The 16,634-nt window shown below is 29.8% G+C and overlaps 2 protein-coding genes across 3 annotated transcripts in view; one reads left to right on the forward strand and one right to left on the reverse strand.

Annotated features, from left to right (window-relative positions):
• Nucleotides 1-6,409, reverse strand: part of MAPRE1 (microtubule associated protein RP/EB family member 1) — a 65,453-nt gene extending 59,044 nt beyond the window's left edge. The window contains exon 1 of the mRNA XM_075846076.1: nucleotides 6,390-6,409. The gene's annotated coding sequence lies outside the window, so the exon portion shown is untranslated. The remainder of the gene's footprint in view (nucleotides 1-6,389) is intronic.
• The window catches only part of COMMD7 (COMM domain containing 7), a 74,363-nt gene that overhangs the window by 42,162 nt on the left and 15,567 nt on the right, over nucleotides 1-16,634 (forward strand). Inside the window, exon 1 of one of the 2 annotated variants that reach the window (XM_075846077.1) lies at nucleotides 6,559-6,683. The exons of the other annotated variant lie outside the window; for it this stretch is intronic. Within the exon in view, the coding sequence (XP_075702192.1) occupies nucleotides 6,603-6,683 (81 nt within the window). The 5' untranslated portion in view covers nucleotides 6,559-6,602. Of the gene's footprint in view, nucleotides 1-6,558; nucleotides 6,684-16,634 lie in introns of those variants that run through there. 2 annotated transcript variants of the gene reach the window in all.

The following is a 16,634-nucleotide window of genomic DNA, read 5'->3' on the forward strand; positions in this document are numbered from 1 at the left end:
AAGTAATAATACTATATCCAGTTATATATCACCACATGAGGAGTAATAATACTATATCCAGTTATATATCACCACATGAGGAGTAATAATACTATATCCAGTTATATATCACCACATGAGGCGTAATAATACTATATCCAGTTATATATCACCACAGGAGGATTAATAATACTATACACAGTTATATATCACCACATGAGGAGTAATAATACTACACACAGTTATATATCACCACATGAGGAGTAATAATACTATATCCAGTTATATATGACCACATGAGGAGTAATAATACTATATCCAGTTATATATCACCACATGAGGAGTAATAATACTATATACAGTTATATATCACCACATGAGGAGTAATAATACTATATACAGTTATATATCACCACATGAGGAGTAACAACACTATACACAGTTATATATCACCACATGAGGAGTAATAATACTATATACAGTTATATATCACCACATGAGGAGTAACAACACTATACACAGTTATATATCACCACATGAGGAGTAATAATACTATATGCAGTTATATATCACCACATGAGGAGTAATAATACTATACACACTTATATATCACCACATGAGGAGGAATAATATTATACACAGTTATATATCACCACATGAGGAGGAATAATACTATATACAGTTATATATCACCACATGAGGAGTAATAATACTATATCCAGCTATATATCACCACAGGAGGAGTAATAATACTATATACAGTTATATATCACCACATGAGGAGTAATAATACTATACACAGTTATATATCACCACATGAGTAATAATACTATATACAGTTATATATCACCACATGAGGAGTAATAATACTATATCCAGTTATATATCACCACATGAGGAGTAATAATACTATACACAGTTATATATCACCACATGAGGAGTAACAACACTATACACAGTTATATATCACCACATGAGGAGTAATAATACTATATACAGTTATATATCACCACATGAGGAGTAATAATACTATACATAGTTATATATCACCACATGAGGAGTAATAATACTATACACAGTTATATATCACCACATGAGAAGTAATAATACTATATCCAGTTATATATCACCACATGAGGAGTAATAATACTATATACAGTTATATATCACCACATGAGGAGTAATAATACTATATCCAGTTATATATCACCACATGAGGAGTAATAATACTATATACAGTTATATATCACCACATGAGGAGTAATAATACTATATCCAGTTATATATCACCACATGAGGAGTAATAATACTATATACGGTTATATATCACCACATGAGGAGTAATAATACTATATACAGTTATATATCACCACATGAGGAGTAATAATACTATATACAGTTATATATCACTACATGAGGAGTAATAATACTATACACAGTTATATATCACCACATGAGAAGTAATAATACTATATCCAGTTATATATCACCACATGAGGAGTAATAATACTATATACAGTTATATATCACCACATGAGGAGTAATAATACTATATCCAGTTATATATCACCACATGAGGAGTAATAATACTATATACAGTTATATATCACCACATGAGGAGTAATAATACTATACACAGTTATATATCACCACATGAGGAGTAATAATACTATACACAGTTATATATCACCACATGAGGAGTAATAATACTATATCCAGTTATATATCACCACATGAGGAGTAATAATACTATACACAGTTATATATCACCACATGAGGAGTAATAATACTATACACAGTTATATATCACCACATGAGGAGTAATAATACTATATACAGTTATATATCACCACATGAGGAGTAATAATACTATATCCAGTTATATATCACCACATGAGGAGTAATAATACTATACACAGTTATATATCACCACATGAGGAGTAATAATACTATACACAGTTATATATCACCACATGAGGAGTAATAATACTATATACAGTTATATATCACCACATGAGGAGTAATAATACTATATACAGTTATATATCACTACATGAGGAGTAATAATACTATACACAGTTATATATCACCACATGAGAAGTAATAATACTATATCCAGTTATATATCACCACATGAGGAGTAATAATACTATATACAGTTATATATCACCACATGAGGAGTAATAATACTATATCCAGTTATATATCACCACATGAGGAGTAATAATACTATATACAGTTATATATCACCACATGAGGAGTAATAATACTATACACAGTTATATATCACCACATGAGGAGTAATAATACTATACACAGTTATATATCACCACATGAGGAGTAATAATACTATATCCAGTTATATATCACCACATGAGGAGTAATAATACTATACACAGTTATATATCACCACATGAGGAGTAATAATACTATACACAGTTATATATCACCACATGAGGAGTAATAATACTATATCCAGTTATATATCACCACATGAGGAGTAATAATACTATATCCAGTTATATATCACCACATGAGGAGTAATAATACTATACACAGTTATATATCACCACATGAGGAGTAATAATACTATACACAGTTATATATCACCACATGAGGAGTAATAATACTATATACAGTTATATATCACCACATGAGGAGTAATAATACTATATACAGTTATATATCACTACATGAGGAGTAATAATACTATACACAGTTATATATCACCACATGAGAAGTAATAATACTATATCCAGTTATATATCACCACATGAGGAGTAATAATACTATATACAGTTATATACCACCACATGAGGAGTAATAATACTATATCCAGTTATATATCACCACATGAGGAGTAATAATACTATATACAGTTATATATCACCACATGAGGAGTAATAATACTATATCCAGTTATATATCACCACATGAGGAGTAATAATACTATATACGGTTATATATCACCACATGAGGAGTAATAATACTATATACAGTTATATATCACCACATGAGGAGTAATAATACTATATACAGTTATATATCACTACATGAGGAGTAATAATACTATACACAGTTATATATCACCACATGAGAAGTAATAATACTATATCCAGTTATATATCACCACATGAGGAGTAATAATACTATATACAGTTATATATCACCACATGAGGAGTAATAATACTATATCCAGTTATATATCACCACATGAGGAGTAATAATACTATATACGGTTATATATCACCACATGAGGAGTAATAATACTATATACAGTTATATATCACCACATGAGGAGTAATAATACTATATACAGTTATATATCACTACATGAGGAGTAATAATACTATACACAGTTATATATCACCACATGAGAAGTAATAATACTATATCCAGTTATATATCACCACATGAGGAGTAATAATACTATATACAGTTATATATCACCACATGAGGAGTAATAATACTATATCCAGTTATATATCACCACATGAGGAGTAATAATACTATATACAGTTATATATCACCACATGAGGAGTAATAATACTATATCCAGTTATATATCACCACATGAGGAGTAATAATACTATATACGGTTATATATCACCACATGAGGAGTAATAATACTATATACAGTTATATATCACCACATGAGGAGTAATAATACTATATACAGTTATATATCACTACATGAGGAGTAATAATACTATACACAGTTATATATCACCACATGAGAAGTAATAATACTATATCCAGTTATATATCACCACATGAGGAGTAATAATACTATATACAGTTATATATCACCACATGAGGAGTAATAATACTATATCCAGTTATATATCACCACATGAGGAGTAATAATACTATATACAGTTATATATCACCACATGAGGAGTAATAATACTATATCCAGTTATATATCACCACATGAGGAGTAATAATACTATATACAGTTATATATCACCACATGAGGAGTAATAATACTATATACAGTTATATATCACCACATGAGGAGTAATAATACTATATACAGTTATATATCACCACATGAGGAGTAATAATACTATATCCAGTTATATATCACCACATGAGGAGTAATAATACTATACACAGTTATATATCACCACATGAGGAGTAATAATACTATATACAGTTATATATCACCACATGAGGAGTAATAATACTATATCCAGTTATATATCACCACATGAGGAGTAATAATACTATATCCAGTTATATATCACCACAGGAGGAGTAATAATACTATATCCAGTTATATATCACCACATGAGGAGTAATAATACTATATACAGTTATATATCACCACAAGAGGAGTAATAATACTATATACAGTTTTATATCACCACATGAAGAGTAATAATACTACATTTATATTATTACTCCTCATGTGATATGTAGCTGTGTATAGTATTATTACTCCTCATGTGGTGATATATAACTGGATATAGTATTATTACTCCTCATGTGGTGATATATAACTGGATATAGTATTATTACTCCTCATGTGGTGATATATAACTGCATATAGTATTATTACTCCTCCTGTGGTGATATATAACTGGATATAGTATTATTACTCCTCATGTGGTGATATATCTGGCGGCAATATTATTACTCCTTGTTTGGTAATATTATTTCTGGCTGTAGCATTATTACTTCTCATGTGGTAATATTACATCTGGGTGTAGTATTATTATTTCTCGTTGTAATTTTATATCTGGCTGCGGTATTATTACTCCTCTTGTGGTAATAATATATCTGGCTTCAGTATTGTTGCTCCTCTTGTGGTAATATTAAATATGGGTGTAGTTTTATTATTCATCATCTGGTAATTTTAAATCCGGTTGCAGTATTATTACTCCTCATGTGGTAATTTTATATCTGGCTGCAGTATTATTACTCCTCATGTGGTAATATTATATCGGGATTTAGTATTATTATTCCTCATGTGGTAATATTATATCTGGGTGTAGTACTATTATTCCTCATGTGGTAATTTTATATCTGGTTGAAGTATTATTACTCCTCTTGTGGTAATATTATATCTGGCTGCAGTATTATCACTCCTCTTGTGGTAATATTATATCTGGGTGTAGTATTATTATTCCTCATGTGGTAATATTATATTGTAGTATTATTACTTCTCATATGGTAATTTTATATCTGGTTGCAGTATTATTATTCCTCATGTGGTAATATTATATCGGGGTTTAGTATTATTATTCCTCATGTGGTAATATTATATCTGGGTGTAGTATTATTATTCCTCATGTGGTCATTTTATATCTGGTTGCAGTATTATTACTCCTCATGTGGTAATATTATATCTGGTTGCAGTATTATTACTCCTCTTGTGGTCATTTTATATCTGGTTGCAGTATTATTACTCCTCATGTGGTAATATTATATCTGGTTGCAGTATTATTACTCCTCATGTGGTCATTTTATATCTGTGTGTAGTATTATTACTCCTCTTGTAGTAATTTTATATCTGGTTGCAGTATTATTACTCCTCATGTGGTAATATATTGTAGTATTATTACTCCTCATGTGGTAATATTATATTGTAGTATTATTACTCCTCATGTGGTAATTTTATATCTTAGTGTAGTATTATTATTCCTCATGTGGTAATATTATATTGCAGTATTATTACTCCTCATGTGGTAATATTATATTGTAGTATTATTACTTCTCATGTGGTAATTTTATATCTGGTTGCAGTATTATTACTCCTCATGTGGTAATATTATATCTGGTTGCAGTATTATTACTTATCATGTAATATTATATATCGTAGTATTATTATTCCTCATGTGGTAATTTTATATCTTAGTGTAGTATTATTATTCCTCATGTGGTAATATTATATTGTAGTATTATTACTCCTCATGTGGTAATATTATATCTGGGTGTAGTATTATTATTCCTCATGTGGTAATATTATAATGTAGTATTATTACTCCTCATGTGGTAATATTATATTGTAGTATTATTACTTCTCATGTGGTAATTTTATATCTGGTTGCAGTATTATTACTCCTCATGTGGTAATTGTATATCTGGTTGCAGTATTATTACTCCTCATGTGGTCATTTTATATCTGGTTGCAGTATTATTACTCCTCATGTGGTAATTGTATATCTGGTTGCAGTATTATTACTCCTCATGTGGTAATATTATATTGTAGTATTATTACTCCTCATGTGGTAATATTATATTGTAGTATTATTACTCCTCATGTGGTAATATTATATTGTAGTATTATTACTTCTCATGTGGTAATTTTATATCTGGTTGCAGTATTATTAGTAATCGTGTAGTAATATATATAACTTTATTATTGTTCATAGTTGAGACTCGTTTATATTTGGATAACAAACCAATAAAATGGCTGACAGTTTTGAGGAGCGACACTGAGCGGCCATCACAGCTCCTTCGCCCCGCACTCTATACCTGTAGACACTATAAGCAGGGCCTGGAGAACAGGGCTGTAACAGGACGGTCAATTGTGTGGAGGACTGCGCCCTCTAGTGTCTGGCTGTTTGGAGGTCACATGATATGTTTTCCGGGGGCGTGGCGTGGTCTTCGGTATCATGGCGCTGCGCTGCTGTTCTATTCCTCTCCCGGACTCTGTGGTCTGTGACATGCAGAATATGAGGCAGCTCTCCGGGGAGGTAAGAGCACGAGCCGGAGCCAGAAACAAGGGAGGTCACAGCGGATGGAGGACAGACGTACTCCCCCAGTTACAGAGACACTTGTAGTGTATTTATTACTAGGGCGCCACTGATCATGTGTATGTGAGAGAGTCACAAAGTGGAGTCTGTGTTCATACATTTTTATATCTATCTATTATATCTTCTATATTAGGGTTGTCACGATACCAGGATTTGGGCTTCGATGCTGATACTTGGTGTAGTGTTGCGATACTCGATACCAAAACGACGAAGTAGGAGATTTTGCAAATACCCTCTCATTTATATTGTATAGAGTGGGTAATGGGAACCACAAAGGTGTATACACCACCAGTATTATACAAGTATTGATTATGGAAAAGGAAAGACTTGTGGTTCAATTGAACAAATAGGAAATGATAAACAAAATTATGAATATTTAAAATTATCCAATGCAGGTCCAATTGTATTGTATTGCAGATGACCCCCAACCCTACACTATTAAAGGACACAATTTGCCTCATAATATGGATTTTATTCAATGTTGCGATCTGTCTATATTATTAGACACAAAATGACAATAAATTGTAGGGTTTTAAAGAGGCTCTGTCACCAGATTTTGCAACCCCTATCTGCTATTGCATGTGATCGGCGCTGCAATGTAGATTACAGTAACGTTTTTATTTTTAAAAAACGAGCATTTTTGGCCAAGTTATGACCATTTTTGTATTTATGCAAATGAGGCTTGCAAAAGTCCAAGTGGGCGTGTTTAAAGTAAAAGTCCAAGTGGGCGTGTATTATGTGCGTACATCGGGGCGTGTTTAATACTTTTACTATGGTAGCTGGGCGTTCTGATGAGAAGTAACATCCACTTCTCTTCACAACGCCCAGCTTCTGGCAGATCACGCTGTGACGTCACTCACAGGTCCTGCATCGTGTCAGACGAGCGAGGACACATCGGCACCAGAGGCTTCAGTTGATTCTGCAGCAGCATCGGCGTTTGCAGGTAAGTCGATGTAGCTACTTACCTGCTGATGCTGCTGCAGAATCATCTGTAGCCTCTGGTGCCGATGTGTCCTCGCTCGTCTGACACGATGCAGGACCTGTGAGTGACGACACAGCGTGATCTCTCGAGAACACGCTGTGTCTGCACTGCCAGAAGCTGGGCGTTCTGAAGAGAAGTGGATGATACTTCTCATCAGAACGCCCAGCTAGTAAAAGGGTATGTGCACACACACTAATTACGTCCGTAATTGACGGACGTATTTTGGCCGGAAGACCCGGACCGAACACAGTGCAGGGAGCCGCTAGGAGTCCCTGCCTCGCTGCAGGACAACTGTCCCGTACTGTAATCATGTTTTCAGTACCGGACAGTAGTTCCACGGAGAGGCAGGGACTCCTAGCGTCGTACATAAGTATGCACTGTGTTCGGTCCGGGTCTTCCGGCCGAAATACGTCCGTCAATTACGGACGTAATTAGTGTGTGTGCACATACCCAAAGAAGTAAAAACGCCCCGTTGTACGTACATAATACACGCCCAGTTGGACTTTTGCAAGCCTCATTTGCATAAATACAAAAATGGTCATAACTTGGCCAAAAATGCTCGTTTTTTAAAAATAAAAACGTTACTGTAATCTACATTGCAGCGCCGATCACATGCAATAGCCGATAGGGGCTGCAAAATCTGGTGACAGAGCCTCTTTAAGTTATGTCAAACTAAGTTACTCCCTCCCTTGTATAGGAGCTGCGAGCACTTATCAGAGTCAAAACCTCCACACCGCGGGAGGGAGCAACTCAGCTTGACATAACTTAAAACCCTACAATTTCTTGTCATTTTGTGTCTGTAATAATATAGACAGATCGCAACATTGAATAAAATACATTTTATGAGGCAAATTGTGTCCTTTAATAGTGTAGGGTTGGGGGTCATCTGCAATACAATTGTACCTACATTGGATAATTTTAAATATTCATAATCTTTGTTTATTATTATTTTATTTCCTATTTGTTCAATTGAACCACAAGTCTTTCCCTTTCCATAATCAATACTTCAATACCAAAAGGATACTATTGCCAACAGCAAAAAAAAACTTCCATTATCTGATGTGAGGCGCGAGGTGTGATGATGAATTTTTAACCTCCACGTGCCTCACATTAATAGTAATTAACCCCATCATGTTCCTCAGTCATAATGGACAACGTTGGGTTAATGTGTGAGGTACGTGATGGGGTTAATTACTATTATTGAGAGGCACGAGGAGGTTCAGAATTCCTAATACCTCGTGCCGCACATTAATAAATGAAAGGAAGCAGTTTTTATGTTACTCTATAACAGCGTAAACATCATAAATGGCGCTATAAATTTATTACGGTCACGACGATACCGGATATGTGCGTATTCTGTGTATTCAGTCTTATTTTAATGCTTATTGTAAAAAAAAAAAAAAAATGTTTTTATTTATTGTAATATTTTTTTGTTGTATTTTTTTTTTTTTTACCTTTAATGTACTGTATATATATCTATACACTGATAGTAATGTACTGTATATATATCTATATACTGATAGTAATGTACTGTATATATCTATACACTGATAGTAATGTACTGTATATATCTATACACTGATAGTAATGTACCGTGTATATCTATACACTGATAGTAATGTACTGTATATATCTATACACTGATAGTAATGTACCGTATATATCTATACACTGATAGTAATGTACTGTATATATATCTATACACTGATAGTAATGTACTGTATATATCTATACACTGATAGTAATGTACTGTATATATATCTATACACTGATAGTATATAGATATATATACAGTACATTACTATCAGTGTATAGATATATATACAGTACATTACTATCAGTGTATAGATATATACAGTACATTACTATCAGTGTATAGATATATATATGGTACATTACTATCAGTATATAGATATATATACAGTACATTACTGATAGTAATGTACCGTATATATATCTATACACTGATAGTAATGTACTGTATATATATCTATATACTGATAGTAATGTACCGTATATATATCTATACACTGATAGTAATGTACTGTATATATATCTATACACTGATAGTAATGTACGGTATATATCTATACACTGATAGTAATGTACTGTATATATATCTATACACTGATAGTAATGTACCATATATATCTATACACTGATAGTACTGTATATATCTATACACTGATAGTAATGTACTGTATATATATCTATACACTGATAGTAATGTACTGTATATATATCTATACACTGATAGTAATGTACCGTATATATCTATACACTGATAGTAATGTACTGTATATATATCTATACACTGATAGTAATGTACTGTATATATCTATACACTGATAGTAATGTACTGTATATATATCTATACACTGATAGTAATGTACCATATATATCTATACACTGATAGTACTGTATATATCTATACACTGATAGTAATGTACTGTATATATATCTATACACTGATAGTAATGTACCGTATATATCTATACACTGATAGTAATGTACTGTATATATATCTATACACTGATAGTAATGTACTGTATATATATCTATACACTGATAGTAATGTACTGTATATATATCTATACACTGATAGTAATGTACTGTATATATATCTATACACTGATAGTAATGTACCGTGTATATATATCTATACACTGATAGTAATGTACTGTATATATATCTATACACTGATAGTAATGTACTGTATATATATCTATACACTGATAGTAATGTACCGTATATATCTATACGCTGATAGTAATGTACTGTATATATATCTATACACTGATAGTAATGTACTGTATATATATCTATACACTGATAGTAATGTACCATATATATCTATACACTGATAGTACTGTATATATCTATACACTGATAGTAATGTACCGTATATATCTATACACTGATAGTAATGTACTGTATATATATCTATACACTGATAGTAATGTACTGTATATCTATACACTGATAGTAATGTACTGTATATATATCTATACACTGATAGTAATGTACCGTATATAGATCTATACACTGATAGTAATGTACTGTATATATCTATACACTGATAGTAATGTACTGGTATATATCTATATACTGACAGTAATGTACTGTATATATCTATACACTGATATATATCTATATACTGATAGTAATGTACTGTATATATATCTATACACTGACAGTAATGTACTGTATATATATCTATATACTGATAGTAATGTACTGTATATATATATCTATACACTGATAGTAATGTACTGTATATATCTATACACTGATAGTAATGTACCGTATATATCTATACACTGATAGTAATGTACTGTATATATATCTATACACTGATAGTAATGTACCGTATATATCTATACACTGATAGTAATGTACTGTATATATATCTATACACTGATAGTAATGTACTGTATATATCTATACACTGATAGTAATGTACCGTATATATCTATACACTGATAGTAATGTACTGTATATATATCTATACACTGATAGTAATGTACCGTATATATCTATACACTGATAGTAATGTACCGTATATATCTATACACTGATAGTAATGTACCGTATATATCTATACACTGATAGTAATGTACCGTATATATCTATACACTGATAGTAATGTACCGTATATATCTATACACTGATAGTAATGTACTGTATATATCTATACACTGATAGTAATGTACTGTATATATATCTATATACTGATAGTAATGTACTGTATATATATCTATATACTGATAGTAATGTACTGTATATATATCTATACACTGATAGTAATGTACCGTATATATCTATACACTGATAGTAATGTACTGTATATATATCTATACACTGATAGTAATGTACTGTATATATCTATACACTGATAGTAATGTACTGTATATATATCTATACACTGATAGTAATGTACCATATATATCTATACACTGATAGTACTGTATATATCTATACACTGATAGTAATGTACTGTATATATCTATACACTGATAGTAATGTACCGTATATATCTATACACTGATAGTAATGTACTGTATATATATCTATACACTGATAGTAATGTACTGTATATATCTATACACTGATAGTAATGTACCGTATATATCTATACACTGATAGTAATGTACTGTATATATATCTATACACTGATAGTAATGTACTGTATATATCTATATACTGATAGTAATGTACTGTATATATATCTATACACTGATAGTAATGTACTGTATATATATCTATACACTGATACTAATGTACTGTATATATATCTATACACTGATAGTAATGTACTGGTATATATCTATATACTGACAGTAATGTACTGTATATATCTATACACTGATATATATCTATATACTGATAGTAATGTACTGTATATATATCTATACACTGACAGTAATGTACTGTATATATATCTATACACTGATAGTAATGTACTGTATATATCTATACACTGATAGTAATGTACTGTATATATATCTATACACTGATAGTAATGTACTGTATATATCTATACACTGATAGTAATGTACTGTATATATATCTATACACTGATAGTAATGTACCGTGTATATATATCTATACACTGATAGTAATGTACTGTATATATATCTATATACTGATAGTAATGTACCGTATATATATCTATACACTGATAGTAATGTACTGTATATATATCTATACACTGATAGTACTGTATATATCTATACACTGATAGTAATGTACTGTATATATATCTATACACTGATAGTAATGTACCATATATATCTATACACTGATAGTACTGTATATATCTATACACTGATAGTAATGTACTGTATATATATCTATACACTGATAGTAATGTACTGTATATATATCTATACACTGATAGTAATGTACCGTATATATCTATACACTGATAGTAATGTACTGTATATATATCTATACACTGATAGTAATGTACTGTATATATCTATACACTGATAGTAATGTACTGTATATATATCTATACACTGATAGTAATGTACCATATATATCTATACACTGATAGTACTGTATATATCTATACACTGATAGTAATGTACTGTATATATATCTATACACTGATAGTAATGTACTGTATATATATCTATACACTGATAGTAATGTACCGTATATATCTATACACTGATAGTAATGTACTGTATATATATCTATACACTGATAGTAATGTACTGTATATATCTATACACTGATAGTAATGTACTGTATATATATCTATACACTGATAGTAATGTACCATATATATCTATACACTGATAGTACTGTATATATCTATACACTGATAGTAATGTACTGTATATATATCTATACACTGATAGTAATGTACTGTATATATATCTATACACTGATAGTAATGTACCGTATATATCTATACACTGATAGTAATGTACTGTATATATATCTATACACTGATAGTAATGTACTGTATATATCTATACACTGATAGTAATGTACCGTATATATATCTATACACTGATAGTAATGTACCGTATATATATCTATACACTAATAGTAATGTACTGTATATATATCTATACACTGATAGTAATGTACTGTATATATCTATACACTGATAGTAATGTACCGTATATATATCTATACACTGATAGTAATGTACTGTATATATATCTATACACTGATAGTAATGTACTGTATATATCTATACACTGATAGTAATGTACCGTATATATATCTATACACTGATAGTAATGTACCGTATATATATCTATACACTGATAGTAATGTACCATATATATCTATACACTGATAGTACTGTATATATCTATACACTGATAGTAATGTACCGTATATATCTATACACTGATAGTAATGTACTGTATATATCTATACACTGATAGTAATGTACTGTATATATATCTATACACTGATAGTAATGTACTGTATATCTATACACTGATAGTAATGTACTGTATATATATCTATACACTGATAGTAATGTACCGTATATATATCTATACACTGATAGTAATGTACTGTATATATCTATACACTGATAGTAATGTACTGTATATATATCTATACACTGATAGTAATGTACTGGTATATATCTATATACTGACAGTAATGTACTGTATATATCTATACACTGATATATATCTATATACTGATAGTAATGTACTGTATATATATCTATATACTGATAGTAATGTACTGTATATATATATCTATACACTGATAGTAATGTACTGTATATATATCTATACACTGATAGTAATGTACCGTATATATCTATACACTGATAGTAATGTACTGTATATATATCTATACACTGATAGTAATGTACTGTATATATATCTATACACTGATAGTAATGTACTGTATATATATCTATACACTGATAGTAATGTACCGTATATATCTATACACTGATAGTAATGTACTGTATATATATCTATACACTGATAGTAATGTACCGTATATATCTATACACTGATAGTAATGTACCGTATATATCTATACACTGATAGTAATGTACCGTATATATCTATACACTGATAGTAATGTACCGTATATATCTATACACTGATAGTAATGTACCGTATATATCTATACACTGATAGTAATGTACTGTATATATCTATACACTGATAGTAATGTACTGTATATATATCTATATACTGATAGTAATGTACTGTATATATATCTATACACTGATAGTAATGTACCGTATATATCTATACACTGATAGTAATGTACTGTATATATATCTATACACTGATAGTAATGTACTGTATATATCTATACACTGATAGTAATGTACTGTATATATATCTATACACTGATAGTAATGTACCATATATATCTATACACTGATAGTACTGTATATATCTATACACTGATAGTAATGTACTGTATATATCTATACACTGATAGTAATGTACCGTATATATCTATACACTGATAGTAATGTACTGTATATATATCTATACACTGATAGTAATGTACTGTATATATCTATACACTGATAGTAATGTACCGTATATATCTATACACTGATAGTAATGTACTGTATATATATCTATACACTGATAGTAATGTACTGTATATATCTATATACTGATAGTAATGTACTGTATATATATCTATACACTGATAGTAATGTACTGTATATATATCTATACACTGATAGTAATGTACTGTATATATATCTATACACTGATAGTAATGTACTGTATATATATCTATACACTGATAGTAATGTACTGGTATATATCTATATACTGACAGTAATGTACTGTATATATCTATACACTGATATATATCTATATACTGATAGTAATGTACTGTATATATATCTATACACTGACAGTAATGTACTGTATATATATCTATATACTGATAGTAATGTACTGTATATATATATCTATACACTGATAGTAATGTACTGTATATATCTATACACTGATAGTAATGTACCGTATATATCTATACACTGATAGTAATGTACTGTATATATATCTATACACTGATAGTAATGTACTGTATATATCTATATACTGATAGTAATGTACTGTATATATATCTATACACTGATAGTAATGTACTGTATATATATATCTATACACTGATAGTAATGTACTGTATATATCTATACACTGATAGTAATGTACTGTATATATATATCTATACACTGATAGTAATGTACCGTATATATCTATACACTGATAGTAATGTACTGTATATATATCTATACACTGATAGTAATGTACTGTATATATATCTATACACTGATAGTAATGTACTGTATATATATCTATACACTGATAGTAATGTACTGTATATATATCTATACACTGATACTAATGTACTGTATATATATCTATACACTGATAGTAATGTACTGTATATATATCTATACACTGATAGTAATGTCCTGTATATATCTATACACTGATAGTAATGTCCTGTATATATATCTATACACTGATAGTAATGTACTGTATATATCTATACACTGATAGTAATGTACTGTATATATCTATACACTGATAGTAATGTATATATCTATACACTGATAGTAATGTACTGTATATATCTATACACTGATAGTAATGTACTGTATATATATCTATACACTGATAGTAATGTACTGTATATATCTATACACTGATAGTAATGTACTGTATATATATATCTATACACTGATAGTAATGTGCTGTATATATCTATACACTGATAGTAATGTACCGTATATATATCTATACACTGATAGTAATGTACCGTATATATATCTATACACTAATAGTAATGTGCTGTATATATCTATACACTGATAGTAATGTACTGTATATATATCTATACACTGATAGTAATGTACTGTATATATATCTATACACTGATAGTAATGTACCGTGTATATATATCTATACACTGATAGTAATGTACCGTGTATATATATCTATACACTGATAGTAATGTACTGTATATATATCTATACACTGATAGTAATGTACTGTATATATATCTATACACTGATAGTAATGTACTGTATATATATCTATACACTGATAGTAATGTACTGTATATATCTATACACTGATAGTAATGTACTGTATATATATCTATACACTGATAGTAATGTACCGTATATATCTATACACTGATAGTAATGTACTGTATATATCTATACACTGATAGTAATGTACTGTATATATCTATACACTGATAGTAATGTACCGTATATATATCTATACACTGATAGTAATGTACCGTATATATATCTATACACTGATAGTAATGTACTGTATATATATCTATACACTGATAGTAATGTACTGTATATATCTATACACTGATAGTACTGTATATATCTATACACTGATAGTAATGTACCGTAT

The sequence above is a fragment of the Rhinoderma darwinii genome, chromosome 13 (assembly GCF_050947455.1).
Source record: "Rhinoderma darwinii isolate aRhiDar2 chromosome 13, aRhiDar2.hap1, whole genome shotgun sequence".
Taxonomy (NCBI): Eukaryota; Metazoa; Chordata; class Amphibia; order Anura; family Rhinodermatidae; genus Rhinoderma; species Rhinoderma darwinii.